Source organism: Leptonychotes weddellii, chromosome 2, assembly GCF_054177405.1.
Source record: "Leptonychotes weddellii isolate Sample4059 chromosome 2, ASM5417740v2, whole genome shotgun sequence".
NCBI classification, from domain to species: Eukaryota; Metazoa; Chordata; class Mammalia; order Carnivora; family Phocidae; genus Leptonychotes; species Leptonychotes weddellii.
The window spans coordinates 114892623-114910242 of NC_138370.1; the positions used below are offsets into that span (position 1 = coordinate 114892623).

General features: G+C 37.1%; 1 protein-coding gene across 1 annotated transcript in view; it reads right to left on the reverse strand.

Moving 5' to 3' along the window:
* PTPN13 (protein tyrosine phosphatase non-receptor type 13) overlaps window positions 1-17620 on the reverse strand; it is a 203483-nt gene that overhangs the window by 109489 nt on the left and 76374 nt on the right. Inside the window, exons 3-5 of the mRNA XM_081813137.1 lie at window positions 16862-17040; window positions 5463-5528; window positions 3135-3320 (exon numbers count right to left, since the gene is read on the reverse strand). Of these exons, the coding sequence (XP_081669263.1) occupies window positions 3135-3320; window positions 5463-5528; window positions 16862-17040 (431 nt within the window). The remainder of the gene's footprint in view (window positions 1-3134; window positions 3321-5462; window positions 5529-16861; window positions 17041-17620) is intronic.

The window sequence follows — 17620 nt, forward strand, 5'->3', positions numbered from 1 at the left end:
ATATTCCTCCATTAGTGAAACTTGCTTGAATATGGATTAAAAACCTACTTATGGTAGTAGTTTAAGGTAGTATATTCAAGGTATTATGTTTCCTACTTCTAAGAAGACTTAAATGGAAATATTTCTGGAATTATGTCATCCTTTAAATTACATAAATGATATTAGTAGTGTATTGCACTATGTTGTCAGTAACTTAAGAGATAAGGCACATCCTGCATCTTTGGGAATCCCTGCATTGACAGTACTATTAGTAATAGCTGCCATTTATTGAGCGATTACTATAAAGCAGGCACTGCTTTAGGTGCTTTACATACTTTATTTAATCCTCAAAACCCCTTATGTGGTAGGGTTATTATCCTTGTACTACAGACAAAGAGAGAAATAGCAAAAAAAAAAAAAAAAAAACCCAAAAACAACAACAAACTTCTAAGAACCTTGAAGCAGCTCCTCAACATTGAAATAATTATCTTCACAACTGTTCAGTAACACGAGTGGATGGTATGTGTTACTATTCCTATTTTATAGATAAGTAAAATTGAGGTCAAAGATGCCGTAACATTAAATCAGTAGAACCAAGACAAGTAAGCTGGCCTGCTGACTTTACACTCCATGCTAATTAACTTTCAGTAGATAAGAATTATGGTCCCTTGAAATGATTTTCACCCTGAACAAAAGACTAAGTCATTCTCTTGGCTCCTGGAGGCAACAACAGCTTCAGAGGAGCAAAATGGCTAACAGCTTGGGCTTTGGGGTCAAAGAGATCCAGGCTCCAATTGTGTCTGTCATTTACAAAGTGCATGGTCATGGGCAGATTATTTAATCTTTCTAAGCTTTAGTTTCATTATCTCTAAAACGAGGGTAATCTGAGACTGTTAGGACGAACAAATGTGGACAAGCACATAAGCCATTTAGCACAGTGCCTGGCATAAAACAAACAAAAAAAGGTAGCTGCCGAGGCTCCGACTATTGGATGATGTCCAGGAGACTAGCAAGAGCAATAGAAAGAGAAGGGGAACAATGTTAGTTCTTCTTAGTAGACATTTGCCTCTGGAAAGGCAGGGTATCCATATCCTAATTCGACTGACCTTTCTATTCTTCTCTCCTACTAAACAATCCCACAACACACCCCATATCAGACTTAATACTGTTCCTCAAACATACTCCGCTCTTTCCTATTTCACAGCATTTATCCAGGCTTGCTTCCCTCTGCCTAGATTACTTTCTATCAGACTACTGGATCTAGTTCAAAGTGGTATTTTTCGATGCAGTCATAACTTGTATCCTTCCTCTCAAAACTTCATAGCTTTAAAAATTCTTCCTGTGTTGCTTTTCATATTTCCTCTGCATTTTATAATTAACCAAATGGTTGTAGAACTTTAAATAAGAGCTCTTTGAAGGTAGAGCAAATATTTTATTAAGTTGTATCTTCTGTAGTATCTAGACAGGTTTCATATATAGATGAGCAATATTCGTTACTGTAATAAACTGGCTTAAATACTAAATGTAAAGAGACAGAGATCTTTTATCTAATATGGGCAACTATTAGAAGGACAACAGAATTCCATGGAGGAATATTTCTTCATTAAAAGAAGGAAGAAAAAATAATTCTAGCAATTTTATTAAAGGGATGAAATCAGCAAGACAAGTCTTAGAGGAGATGTGGTAAAATAGAAAGATCCCTGGACTAATAGGAAATATATGTCCCATAAGCTGTGTGAGTCTCAATTTCCTTATTTAAAAAGTGAAGGAATTAGTATTGATCACTCTTTCTCAAAGGAAATTTTATGGAACATTAGTATTATGAAAAAATCTGTAAAAAAAAAAAAAAAAAAGACCCAAATAAGTTTGGGAAATGTTTTACCTACATGCGTATCACTCTTGAAGGTGAGTAATATAGTCTAGTGTATTAAAGGCTCTGAGAAGTTCTGCAGTGAAAATATATTTTAATTTCTCTTAAATAGGTTTTCCTCAAACTTATTTGATCACAAAGGAATTTTTAAAAACAAAACTGTATTTGATAATATGTAGGAAACTTTGTTCTGGATACAGGGCTTTCATAGATTTTTAGTAGCTTTACCTTTGTTAAAAAAAAACTCAGATGCAGGAATATAAACAAATAAGTAAATTAGAACTGGAGAAGCTCTAGTTAAGGAGGGGAAATAAGCAGCCAAGAACCCATTCACTCAGCCTCTACTACCTATATTCCTTTCACTACAGAAGTACCAAGGTACAGTTTACAAACCATTTGCCTGGAAGAATCTATGAGACTGTTTTGTGTCAACTAGCAAATTGCACAGAATATGGCCCTCCAGCCATACAACATCCTGGTTAAGATGGCAAAACCCCTAGGAAGAAGAAGTGAGAAGTCATCAAGAACACTGTGTGACAGTGGCAAATTTGTAGTGCACACAAAGAAGAAGGACCTCACTCAGGTACCATAACTCTAATGTATAAGAGCAGATAAAGTTGATCTAGATCAGATATCAAAAACCAAGGAGTATCCAAGTACTATATATTCATGTCTTTTTGTCCCAGATAAAGTATAACACAAAATTTGCAGAGGTGGGACTATAGATACAGGGTTTGTTATTCTTGGGATTCTTCCTATCTATGACGAGAGAGAACGGGAGAGTCCAGGTCTTGGGGCAATCTAGCAGGGATACAAGCATGTATCACCCCCTTCACACCAGGTGACAGTGTCCATAGAGGTGGGGAGAGTTTTGGGAATACTCAAGGGGTCCAGAAAAGTAAGTAGCCAAGAAAGAGGTATAAAGCAAAAGAAAGTGCATTATTAATGCTAAAACCCATTTTGTATGTCAATGTATTTTTTCACAATAGACAGAACCACTTGCTGGAAGCTCCTTACGATATAAGAAAGGAGGCAAGAACAAACATTTTCAGCTCTAACATGTTCTAAAAAAAGACAAATTCTCATAAAATCTAAGAGACTAAGTTACTGCACCGAGCTTCTAAATTTTAAGTCATGTTTCAAATAAACAATTAACATTAGAACAAGGAATTTAATGTACTGTTCCCTAGTCTTCATTGAGAAAATGCTACCTACAGTATCTTTAAAAAAAGTTTTGCTAAATTTTAAAATATGACTATATATACCAGTTGGAACTGTAGCTTACCCCAGAAAGATTTCCCAGAACCAGTTTTACCAACTGCTTCACATAGGAAAATGAAGGTGCACAATTGCTATTCCTAATATGGGCACTGCAAGCATCCAGAACAGTCCGAACAGAAACTCGAGCGTAAATAACATCTTCACACATTCCAAGCAGGATGCTGTTGAGATGATCTCCAAGCTTGATAGGCTGAATATAAAGAAAGGAAAAGCAACTTTGAAAAGTGTACGTACATCTTATGCAACATGAGACAAGCCATTTCAGGAGTCCCAGGAACCACACCAAACACACTGCAAATACTTGGAGGAAAGGAACTCCTTATCTAGCAGCATATATATTTTACTACATTTTACCTTTTCATAACCCCAAAAAAATTATTAGCAGAAGATGGTTAATGTAACTCTCCCAAGATAGGAAGTGTTACAGAAAAATTCAGGTGGTTTTTTTTTTTTTTTTTTTGTATGATAAAGAAATGGAATTCCTCAGTTATTCAAGTATTTTGGTAAGGAGTTCTCTGAGTGAGTGTGTGTGTGTGTGTGTACGTACATTTTGGGTGAATAAAAGATTTCCTAACAGTCAAAAAAAATGTAATATATTCAATATATATTAAATATAATTTGACACTGATGATAACTTAGATTTCAAATACTACAATGACTTAAGATCATTTAAATATAAGTTCTCATTATGCTGGTGAAACAGAGAAAGTGTAATGTAAGATTTTTTAATTAGTTGACACGATTTATAGAATATTCTATCCAAATGTCCAATAAGTATACTTAAAAATGCAAATTAAAACCACAAAAAGAAGCCACTACACAACTCAACAGAATGGCTAAAAATAAAAAGACTGATAATTTGAAGTACTGATAACAGAAAAGCATTGTTTGGTGGGAGTTTAAACTGGTACAACCACTCTGATTAAGCAGGCTTTTCCTGTGACCCTTCCTTTTCACTTCTCATCCATTTGGGTATTATGTCATCCTTTAGATCTCAGCTTGGATGCAATGCCCTTTAGTAAACTCATCCTAATCCTCTAAGTCTAGTTAGAGGCTCCAACTCTGGTTTTCCACAGCACCCTCCATTTCCCTACCATAGCATTCACACATTGTTATAATTGTCTAATTTTTTGCCTTGTACCCTGGATGGACCCCACAGTCATGGGCCATTACATTCCTAGTGTCTAGTACAGTGTCTGACATAAGATAGGGGGCTGAATGCTTTTGAAATGGTTATTTAGTATTTGCAAAATGATTATGATTTCTGACAGCAAAATATAAGTGAAAGCTTATACTTTCTCTCCAATTTATATATTATTGATATTTACTTAATTTTTGGCTATCTGAAGAGTATAAAGTGTTAACCATAGGTTGTGATCACATTTTACACCTAAATTGGGTTGTACAATATATGACACACATATTTCCAGTAATAATTTAACTTTTTCACCTATATTTATAAAATTGAAACTGAGGAGAGAAAGTAAATACACAGTATTTTTCATGATACAAAATGATACCAAACCAAGTTGAAGATGTCATCCATCTTTCATGGATCTTAGGATGTCTGAATTTTAGAATAAAAGCCTAAAATGCTTGTTACTTCTTAATTTGATGAAACAAAAAGAAAACAACCCTTATATTTTTGTTTTTGATTTCTAAATGCCTAAAATAAAACCTAATTCTGCATGTTACATCTTTGCTTTGATGAAATACCGTTCTTAAATTTTCAATTACAATTTATTATTTTTTTTTATATTGGGTCTTTAGGAGTCAATTATTTTAGAAAATAAGGACTAGAAACAGCCAAAGGTCATCAGAACCCAAAACTTCAGAAAGTGTTGCTTTAATGTTGGTGTCTACTTCCATAGGCTTAGTGAAGTATGATTTTGAAGCGTTAAGGAAAAAAAGTAATGAAGTATAAACTATATTTTGAGACACACTTAGAGCTATTATTCCTATGTGTCTGCATCAAAAAAGGTTATCACTTTAGTTCAAGAATGAATCATCAACATTTAGGATCCCTCTTATCAGTCATTACATTAGAAGAAATACAGTGGACTCCCATTTCTCTTGCTATAATTTTTGAAGAGGCCATTACATTTCACAGACTAAATTGCATGTAGACAGTAACTGCTATAAGTCTAAGAACATTCTGAGAAAAATAATGCCTTTAGTACTTTATTATTTCATGCTGAGAATATGACATTATTAATGTGAACAAACAGCATAGAAATGCTGGTATGCCTGATAACTTGCTGTAGAACATAAATATACAAGGAAGAGCTTTCTAAAAAGGGTAAAGTTGTACAGATGTGACAATTTGACTTACTTGGCTCTGGGGCACTTCGTGATCAGCCCCCCAATACAATGTCATTCCAAGAGAATAAATATGGATCTAGGAATAGAATTTAAAGAATCATTTTATGGTAAAATAAAATTTAAAACTTTAGCAAGTACTAAAAAAACAATTTAGTGAGTACTGTATATTCATGACTTTTTTTTTTTGGTCCCAGATAAAGTATAACACATGATTTGAGAAAAATCGTCATTTCATATTTTACATAAATGTGAGAGCTTAAAATAGAAAAGAATGGAAATTATCAGAACAGATTTTTCCCCATAATTCCCCAGCCTATCATCTATGAATAATTTTGTTACTTCTTATTTATTTTAAAGTTTCTTTATGCAAACTCATGCAAATATATTTTCTTTCTTTTTTCTTTTAAATTAAGTAATCTCTATGCCCAATGTGGGGCTCGAACTCATGACCCCAGGATCAAGACTTGCATTCTCTATACACTGAGACAGCCAGGTGCCCCACAAATACGTATTTTTATGAATGCCAGAAGCTTTAAAAATTACTTTGCACTTGCATGTTTAATTTAACAAGAGATATATGTGATATCATTTTATACATGCAGGTATTTCTCTTGAGTTGATTCTCTGAGATTATGGATTAAAGGGTAAATCATCTGTAATTTTGATACACATTGTTGGATTCCCCTATACAGAATTTGGGGATGCAAAAAATCCATTTTGCATTTCTGCCAGCAACATATAAGAGATTTTTTTCACAAGCCTTGTCTATAGAATGTGCTACAAAGTTCTGATTTTTGCCAATGTGAAAAGAGAAAAAAAATCTGATGGAAGTTTTTTTTTTTCCCCACTGAAGTTCTGATTAGCATTTTTCTTTCTAAGAATGGATGGGGTAACAGATGGAGAAAGAAGCTGGGTGAAAAAAGATTTTTTTGCATTGTTTGCATGCTTCTTAAAGATTAGACAAATAACAACACATTTTTATGTTGATAGGAGTGATCCAACGGGGAAAACTGGAACTGCAGGAGAGAGAAGAGGTTGTTGGGAGAAGACTGTTGAGTAAGTGGGAGGAATGGAAGCTAAACCACAAGTGAAGGAGTTGGCTTTACGGAGGAGCATGGATGGTTCATCTGGGGTAAGGAGACAGAGAAGATGGGAATTTATGTGAGAGATCTGGTAGTGGGATCCTGGGAAAAGTTGCTCCTGACTGCTTCTACTTCCTTCCTGTGAAACAGGAAGTGAGATGAAAGTGAAGACAGTTTGGGGTGCCTGGGTGGCTCAGTCGGCTAAGCGTCTGCCTTCGGCTCAGGTCATGATCCCAGGGTCCTGGGATCAAGCCCCGCATCGGGTTCCTTGCTCAGCGGGGAGCCTGCTTCTCCCTCTCCCCCTGCTTATGTTCCTGCTCTCTCTCTGTCAAATAAATAAATAAAATCTTTAAAAAATAATAATAAATTTAGAAAGTGAAGACAGTTAATCTCATAAGTAATCATTTCCCATTTTTCCTCCTGTTAAGAAATTCAGAGCTAAACTTTTAGCCCACCTCTATCAATACTGCATAATCTTACTATGTGCATTTTTTTTGCACCAGTCTTAATTCCAGCACTGTCTTATTTTCTTGCCTTTTATTTTCATTTTGCTCTTATTTTCTCACCTTTATTTTTTTAATTCTCTAAACTGTCTCAAATCCTCTTTAGAAACAGATGAGGTATGCACACAAAAAACTGGGTATCCTTCTTACAATTTCATAGCACTTTAACCTACTCCAACTTTGTCTGCTAAATTATTCCAAATCTCAGATTAAAAAGTTGTTCTTTTCAAAATTTTCATTGCTCCCAATTAAAAAAAAAAAAACCAAAAAACCCCAGTTCTTTATAATGACAAACAGGGCTCACTCTGACTTGCTTCTACCTCCTTTTTCTAGACAGATTTATAAGTTTTCCTTCTGTTATTACTTCTTCATGTATCATAACTGAAACACTTCAGCACTACTAAATAATTCTCTGTTGCCAAAATAAATCCTGCTGTTTCTCAATTTTTCTTGAGCAGTTCTTTCTTATCTGTCAATAAAATTCCTACACTATTATTGATGGTCTAGAGATGTATACCATATAAATTTTCCCAAACAGGATAAAGCATTCTCTTTCATGTAGTTATATTTCATTTGCATCTCTAATGAAACAGTTAACTAATATTGCCTATAATATAGTTAAGATGTGTCCATGTTTGTGTTCCCTGAGGAAGTCTTTTTTATACATCTTACAATACCTCTTGGCAACTAATACAGAACTTGTATATAGTATATAGTCAATATATGCCTGCTGAACTTAATGAAATGTACGTTAAGTCCAAGATAGCATAGTGCAGGCTATTTGTATATTTCTGTTCAGATTTCTTTTCAAAGAACTTCATATGTGAACACCTTTTCAAAGAACCTCATATATGAAAAACACTTTTCATGGCTTTAGCATAAAGAACTAATTACATATTCAAATATATTTCTCTTAACATATTAATATTGATTTGTGATTCTCTGAGTGCTTAAGATTCTTTACTATATTTACTGCTCAATATGCTAAATGAGTTACTATATTTTAATAATTTTTATACATGACTATATAAAATTAGTAGCACAATTCCTAAAACTAAGGTTATAAAATTGTATACTTGCTGATCATCTATACATATAGTATAATGATTAATTCTATATGGCAATTTGGACCACAGGATGCCTAGATAGTTGGTCAAACATTACTCTGGGAATTTTTGTGAGAGTTTTTGGATGAAATTAACACTTAGTTAAGTAGACTGAGTAAAGCAGATTGCTCTCTCTAATGTGGGTGGGCCTCATCCAATCATTTGAAGGCCTGAATAGAACAAAATGGCTTCCCCATTCCCGAGGAACAGAAAATATCTTTTTTTTTTTTTTAAGATTTTATTTATTTATTTGACAGAAAGAGACACAGAGAGAGAGGGAACACAAGCAGGGGGAGTGGGAGAGGGAGAAGCAGGCTTCCCGCCGGGCAGGGAGCCCGATGCGGGGCTCGATCCCAGGATCCTGGGATCATGACCTGAGCCAAAGGCAGACGCTTAACGACTGAGCCACCCAGGCGCCCCCAGAAAATATCTTTCTGTGTGACTGCATTTGAACTAGGACATCAACTTTTTTCTTGCCTTTGGACTTGAACTGAAACATCAGCTCTTCCTGGGTCTCAGGCCTGCTGGCTTTCAGGCTACTACACCATCAGTTCTCCTGGTTCTCAGGCCTTCGGAGTTGGAAAGGACTAGAACAGCTAGACTTGGAAAGTGGGACTTAAGAAATCCAGGCAATTAAGTGGATATGTGAAAAAGGAGGAGTCAGAGATAAAGATACAATGAAAATGTGACTTGGGTAGGAGGGCACTTGAGTGAGCTAGTTAATATAACTCATGGGGAACGGAAATATATTTTTGTCTTTATAGGTATAATGGGTTGGAATGTAAACTCCGTAAGTGGAAGGAATTTGTCCCACTTACCACCCTATCCCAGGACCTAGAACAGCACTTAACATATACTAGAAATATTTAGTGGGCTTTACTTTGTGCTGGATACTGTTCTAAGCACTTTACAGGTATTATTTAACTTTCTGATAACCCTATGAGGCAAGTACTCTCATTATCCCTTTACATATAAGTCACCTGAGGCGTAGAAAGGTAAGCAAGTTGTGTGGGGTCACATATCTTTCAAGTGACAAAGCCAGAAATTTTACTCAGAACCCACACTTGATACATATTTGCTGAAAAATAAAACGGGATAATAGTGAAAACAGTCATCACTGAGAAGGCTCACAGAGTACCTTCCACCTCTACATCCATTCTCTAAAGAGGAGATGTTAAGTCTTCGAAGATTTAGCTTACTGAGCATAAGACACTGGGTAAGGTACTGCAGTCTGATATGCAGATACCTCCCACCCAGTGATTTCTGTGAAGAAGTAAGAGCTGCTTTATGTGTGCTACATAGCTCCTTTTAGCAAAACCCCTTGGCATTGTGTGGCTATCCATTTAATAGCAACAAAGCATAAATAGCTGTGGGTGAAAAAAATCCTCAATTGTTTTTACTCACTCAACAAATTTTCAGAGCCTCTAAGTGGCAGATATGACATACAGCAATGGTTCTCCAACTTCAACACAGATCAGAATCATCTGGTAAAACACAGACTCAGGGTCCTACCTCTAGGGTCTCTGATTTAGTAGATCTGCTGTGGGATCTGAGAACCTGCTTTTCTCACAAGTTCCCATAAGATGCTGCTGCTGCTGGTTGGAGGACCACACTTTGAGAACGACCAGTATAGAGCAGAGGGGTTACATACAATGAGTAGGACAGGCAGGGTCCCTTCCATCTCAAACCTTCTATTATAGCAAACAAGACAAGATAACGTGATGTACAAGACAGTATTCAGAGGGTACAATTAGTGTAAAAGAAAGCTTTAGATCTACAGGAAAAGTTAGCCAGGCAATGAGGGGATGAGGCAAGAGCTGAGATGGCATGAATGAGAGTTGGAGGCTGAAGGAAAGGAATGTGCAAAGGCTAAGAAGAAGAAAAGCACGTAGCGCATCTAAGACATTGAAGTAAGTCCAGAATAGCTGGAAGCATAGAGCTTGAGATAAAGAGTGCTCAGAGGGAAGGCTGGTGCGGTACACCCTCAAAGGCCATGGTAAGGAGTCTAGAGTTTCTTAAGGGAAGTGGAGAATCTGAGTAATGTTAGGCAGCAAAAGGACAAGAACAGATATGGGGTTTCAAAAATATACCAACTGTAGTTTAAAGAACAGACTGGAGAGGGTCAAGGCTGGAGGCAGGGAGAGGATTAGAAAGTGTTTGCACCACTGGTCATTCATGATGGACTGGACAAGGTATACTCACATTGTTGTATACCAGATCTCTAGAACTTCTTCATCTTGCAAAACTGAAACTCTATACCCACTAAACACAAATTCCTCCTTCCCTCTCTTATCAGCTCTGGGTAATCACGTTTCTACTTTCTGTTTCTACTGTCTGACTACTTTAGATATGTTACAGGAGTATAATCATACAGTATTTGTCTTTGTGTGATTGGCTTATTTGTTTAGCATAATGTCGAAAGGGACACCCATGCTGTAGCATGTGATAGGATTTCCTTCTTTTTAAAGGCTGCATGTTTTCCATTGGGTGTGTATGCCACATTTTCTTTCATCCATCAATGGACATTTGAGTTGCTTCCTATGGGGTATTAAGAATAATGCTGCAATGAATATGGGTATGCAAATATCTCATCAAGATCTTGCTTTGAATTCTTTTGGATATACCCAGAAGTGAGATTGCTGGATCACACAGTAACGTCCATAATGTTTTCCATATTGGTCGCACCATTTTACATTCCTAAAAACAGTGCACAAAGCTTCCATTTTCTCTGCATCCTTGATAACACTTGCTATTTTCTGTTCTTTTGATAGTAGCCATCCTAGTGGGTGTGACATAGATTATCACCACAACCCCAGCATTTAAAATGTTCAATTTAATGATGTTACTACATATTGGACTCTGGTACTAGACAGTCCTGGAGTTTCTTTTTTAGTGATTTGCATAGTGTCCATTATATAACAAGTACAATTGTCAAATTTATGGATGAATGAATAGATAAATGGGAAAGAGGGGAGAAAGGATGCATTTATAAGATTTAATATAGAGTAATTTTAGTATAATGTGGGTAAGGGAATTTGGTCTTTTTCTTTTTTTTTTTTTAAGATTTTAAGTAATCTCTACACCCAATGTGGAGCTTGAACTTACACCTGTGAAATCAAGACTCACATGCTCCACTGACTGAGCCAGCCAGGTGCCCCGGTCTTGTTTTGACAAGTTCAGTTGAGGCTTCTGCCAGGGTTGGAGAAGTGAATTTCCATTATTGTTCTTACAAAGATGACCCTTGATATTCAAGAAGCACAGAGATAATAGCAGCCATAATTCCTGATATTTAGACTGCAAGTTAGTGGCAATGAGCACTTAAACTAAGAATCCTTTAGATTATCAGGGATAGAGTACAAATCCCTGGGGCATATCAATATTCTTGAAAACAAATCACAATAAGAATTTTTTTTTTTTAAAGATTTTTTATTCATTTATTTGAGAGAGAGAATGAGATAGAGAGAGCATGAGAGGGGGGAGGGTCAGAGGGAGAAGCAGACTCCCTGCTGAGCAGGGAGCCCGACGCGAGACTCGATCCCGGGACTCCAGGACCATGACCTGAGCCGAAGGCAGTTGCTTAACCAACTGAGCCACCCAGGCGCCCCACAATAAGAATTTGATTCAGATTCCAATCCCATCAAATTGATTTCAAAAGAACTGCCAAATTAAGCACATCCTGTGCTATGCAAGCAGGAAGTGAACAATTACCAAGTAAACAGAAAAGCCAGAGGATCAAAAAGCTTAGTGTGACCTGTATAAACTTGTATAGTTTTTTTTTTTTTTAAAGATTTTATTTATTTATTTGAGAGAGAGAGAATGAGAGACAGAGAGCACGAGAGGGAAGAGGATCAGAGGGAGAAGCAGACCCCCCGCCGAGCAGGGAGCCCAATGTGGGACTCGATCCCGGGACTCCAGGATCATGACCTGAGCTGAAGGCAGTCGCTTAACCAACTGAGCCCACCCAGGCGCCCCTAAACTTGTATAGTTTTTAAAGAGGCATGTTATCTTGAAAAGTAAAATTTTAAGGCAAATAAATGAAAGTGCCTATTTATAGAGCTGGTAATGAGGTAAATTTTTTCATACAACTGTACATACACAGTTTACAAAGCAAGTTCCATTGAATAAAGAGAACATTTTTATGCATCAAGATCTTACTAAGCACTCATTATTATTTACAATACTGTGCTGGCACTTAGTATTATTTTTAAAAATAATAGTAAGCATGTACCGAATACTAGTTAATGATATCCTTAACTCACAGAAGTCATGAAATGCAATTACCATCCTCTTTTTCAGTACACCCCTTCCCCATTAAAATCAGAATACTAGAATAGTGATTTTTAATTTTAACTGCCATACTAACAATATCAAATTAGTATGTTTCCACGAATTTATTGGCCACTAGTCATCAAATAAATATGCCCTTTTGCCCCCCCCCACCAAAAAAAGAATACTAGAATATATGGCTATTCCCCTGACCTTTGCTTTATATTTACATTGCAAACAGGAATGGGATAAAAAAAAACGTGCCTTTGATTTTCTTTATACTTAGAATTGCACTGAAGCTTTTGAGGCATGAGGTAAGCTAGAAGTGCCAATTAGATCCACTAAAAAATCAAATTTACTTTAACGTAGTAATGGCAACAATTCCACACCCATCCCATCCCAGCACTGGCTCCTAAACACTCAGCCTAGTAATAGGGAGGTGTCAAATCACTTTCCCAACCATGTGCTCTAAGTTGTACCTAAACACAGGGCAGTTTACTTGTTTGGGTATCTTTTTTTTTTTTTTTAAAGGTTTTATTTGTTTATTTGAGAGAGAGAGAATGAGAGAGAGTGAGCACATGAGAGGGGGGAGGGTCAGAGGGAGAAGCAGACTCCCTGCCGAGCAGGGAGCCCGATGTGGGACTCGATCCCGGGACTCCAGGATCATGACCTGAGCTGAAGGCAGACACCCAACCAGCTGAGCCACCCAGGCGCCCTTGTTTGGGTATCTTGACATCACAGGGCAAAATGGTAAAACCTTCAGCAAATGAAAAGCACTTGTGCACCTGAAATTTCTACTAAGCACTTTTTTCTTTTATTGTGGATTTTAAATACTTTCAAGAATTCATAAACACCTGTGTAAAACTTTTCATAATTAGAAAAAAACCCTACTATAATTCAGTAGAAGTTTTTAAAACTAATGCAGGCATGGCTTTGTTGCAGTGTTTCTTAGTTTTTCTGAGGTCACCAGATCCACTTGAGAGACTGATAAATTTATGGACACTGTTCCTCTTCCTCAAAAGTGCTCAGACATGCAAAACTTAGTTTGCTGTTTCATTGGTTTGTAGATATCCTGAAGCTCAATGAATATTTAGAGATCTCGAGGCACCTGGGTGGCTCAATCGGTTAAACATCTGCCTTCTGCTCAGGTCATGATCTCAGGGTTCTGGGATCAAGCCCCACGTTGGGCTCCCTGCTCAGTGGGGAGTCTGCTTCTCTCTCTCCCTCTGCCCCTCCCCCAACTCGTGTGCTCGCGCTCTCTCTCTCTCTCAAATAAATAAAATCTTTAAAAAAAATTAGAGACCCCAAGGGTTAAATAATTTGCATACACGCTATGTCTATTTCCAATGTTCTAATTACCCTCTATCTTTTAAAAGTTTATTATTAGGGGCAACTGCGTAGCTCAGTCAGTTAAGTGTACCACTCTTGATTTTGGCTGGGTCATGATCTCAGGGTTATGAGATGGAGACCCATGTCGGGCTCTGCACTCATCGGGGAGTCTGCTTGAGATTCTCTCCCTCTCCCACTGCCCCTCCCCCTGCTTGTGTGCTCGCTCTCAAATAAATAAATAAATAAATCTTAAAAAAATTATTTTTGGGCGCCTGGGTGGCTCAGTTGTTGAGCGGCTGCCTTCGGCTCAGGTCATGATCCCAGAGTCCTGGGATCGAGTCCCGCATCGGGCTCCCCGCTCAGCGGGAAGCCTGCTTCTCCCTCTCCCACTCCCCCTGCTTGTGTTCCTGTTCTCGCTGTCTCTGTCAAATAAATAAATAAAATCTTTAAAAAAAAAAAAAATTATTTTTAAATGAACCACAGACTGTACAGACTGCATGCATTTAAATAGTAACAGTAAATAGCCATATATATGCTATGCAGCTTATTAAGACACCAGCAATACATTTGAATACCTTCACGAGATATAACAATGACCAACACTCTATACACTCTATAATATACAAAGTTCCTTTCAAATACCTTGTATCATGTAATAAAAACTTCTTTTGGCTAATGCCTTAAGTATTATCTCTACTTCATAGGTGTTGTCTTCCTTTACTGGTTCCTTTGCTTATACCTCCCAAAATTCTTAAGCAGTTCATGGAATTTAAATAAAAGGTAGATAAACCTGGATTCTCTACCAATTCCAGTCAGTTTTTTTTTTCAGAAACACAATTAATGGCTCAAATCAAGATGCCTTCTTCTAACTTAATCAACAGATACATGTGTACATACACACACACACACACACACACACACACACTCTTCCTCACTCTTACCTCCTCTCTCCCTCACCCTCTCTGAAGAGGGAAACATTCACTGTCAGTGATAGAAGGATAGAAGGATAAATCAGTGCAATTCCTTTACATGGCAACTGGGCAATGTATATCAAAATTTAAAATGCGCATACTGGGTCGCCTGGGTGGCTCAGTTGGTTAAGCTCCTGACTCTTGGTCTTGGCTCAGGTCATGATCTCAGGGTCTTGGGATCAAGCCCTGTGATGGGCTCCACCCTCAGTGGGGAGTCCGCTTGAAGATTTTCTCCCTTTGCCCCTCCCCCCGGCTCCTGCTATCTCTAGCTCTCACTCTGTCTTGAATAAATAAATCTTTAAAATAAAATGCACAGGGCGCCTGGGTGGCTCAGTTGGTTAAGCGACTGCCTTCGGCTCAGGTCATGATCCTGGAGTCCCTGGATCGAGTCCCACATCGGGCTCCCTGCTCGGCGGGGAGTCTGCTTCTCCCTCTGACCCTCCCCCCTCTCATGTGCTCTCTCTCATTCTCTCTCTCAAATAAATAAATAAAATCTTTAAAAAAATAAATAAATAAAATAAAATGCACATACCTTTTCATTTAATAATTTCACTATTAGGAAATTATTAGGTTATTTTTTACACTTATATGGAATAATGTATGGGAAATGATATTCATACCTAATTCTGAATTCTACAAAGTTCATATCTAAATTATCATAGCCAGCTGCACGCTACACACACACACACACACACATCCCCCCCCCCATAGCCTTGAGAATGAAATTAGATCTGATGTCAATGGTACTGCCATCCTCAGACTGGATATTTTTTTTTTTTATTTAAAGATTTTTATTTATTTCTTTGACAGAGACACAGCGAGAGAGGGAACACAAGCAGGGGGAGTGGGAGAGGGAGAAGCAGGCTTCCCACGGAGCAGGGAGCCTGATGCAGGGGCTCGATCCCAGGACCCTGGGATCATGACCTGAGCCAAAGGCAGACGCTTAACGACTGAGCCACCCAGACACCCCGGACTGGGTATTTTTATCATAAATTTTCCTTAAATGAACTGTCAAACTTTGTCAGCTTCATTTCCATTGTATCCCCTTCATCCATGCCTTTATATTCCCAAGGCATTACATGATTTTCAGTTCTTTCCCGCAGATTATTAAAACTCCTCATATTTCTATACAATTCCTATACATTCTGTTGTGTGTGTGTGCAGTATAGATTCTGTGTAATGTATAGATTCCTATATAATACAATTCCTATACAAATCTTTCATCTTACCTAGCTTTCCACTTTCGTCAAACATACCCTGTAAAATCACAAATCACATCATATCATTCTCCTAAAAATATGTCTCAGAAGAAAGTCTCAAGGTCTGGCATTCAAAGTCTTCTTTATTCTGATTTAATAGCCTCCTTCTCTTTATCCACAGCCTTCCAGGTAGCTAATGCTCTAGCCTAACTGGTCTAACTAAACATTTCCCTATCACAGTGGACAATTTCTTACCTCTTATCATTGCATATACTAGTAACCTTGAGTGGAATGCTCATTTCTAGCTATTTTTACTTTTCTAAATTCTACTCATTCTTCATGGCCCAATACAAATGCTACCTTTTCTGTAATTATCGTTCTAAGCTAAAAACTAATTGCTCCTCTTCCAGCATCCTAATATACTCTACCCCTGTATATAGCATTTATTTCAATCCATATATTACAGATTGTTTCATATACGTTGATCAGGATCAAATTTTTTTTTTTTTTTTTAATAGGCTCTACACTCAGCGCAGGGCCCAGTGCGGGGCCTGAACTCACGACCCTGATATCGAGACCTGAGCTGAGATCAAGAGTCGGATGCTTACTGACTGAGCCACCCAGGTATTCTGATCATTATCAATTTTCTAGTTATTTTTGCATCTTTCTCACAAGCACAGTGCTTTATACACAGAAGGCATTTAATAAGTATTTTTAAACATGAATTAATAATGGCTCACATTTAAAAAATATTTTTTCTTAGATCCATAAATTTTTATAAAACTACTTTGCATTCTTACACAAAATTTATATGAACTTCTTGAACACATGATCAGTTAAAATTCAATGGCTGTTTTTTCAGAGGGTTGAGGTAGGGTAGCCCAGTGCCTTTTACTTTTCCTACCCCAACTAAAATAAAAAACAAAATCAAGCAAAAAACATTTAAGAGTTACCTTTTCAATATCTGAAAGAGAAGTTAGTGACTGATTTTGAAGAACCTCTGGTGCGGTGAATGCACGAAGATCCTGATTGGAAATATTTTCATCTGTAAATGACACACTACCAGATGGCAGCAACAGCAGAGACCATGGAGAAATGATGAAACCAAGGGCAGCAGGATCAGCTATGCTTACTGGTTTGTAGCCACACAGAATAAAAAGAAAAAAAAAACTGCTTAAAATTATAATCCAAGTATAGATCATTTAAAGGACTATCCCAACTTATTCATATTTATGTGAACAGGTAGTTACATACACCAAAGCAACATGCTACAAAGAGAATGGGTTTCATGCATCTACTATTGCTAACATTATTAAAAACATTACCTTGATTTGGCTTAACCCTTTAAAATTTAGATGGTAAACCTTGGAGAGCAAAAATAGAAAATTTTCATTGTCAGTCATAAGAATTAAATTTGGTTCAAAAATTTTACCACAGTGATATAGATGTACATAAGGATTAAGTGGTTCTTAAACTTTGTGTGTGGGGGGAATCATGGATTCTTTTGAGGATTTGGTGAAAAGTATGGTCTCTTTTTTGAGAATATAGATAGTAAATATAAAACTCTGTATACAAAAGAGATTCATGGATCTCCATATAGCCCATTTATGGACCCTATGTTAAGATTTCCTGATTTAGACTACAGTGTTGTGAAACATTCCTCAGATTTGGAATTAGTAAGGTTTCAACTTTAACAGAATGCCTCTTGTTTT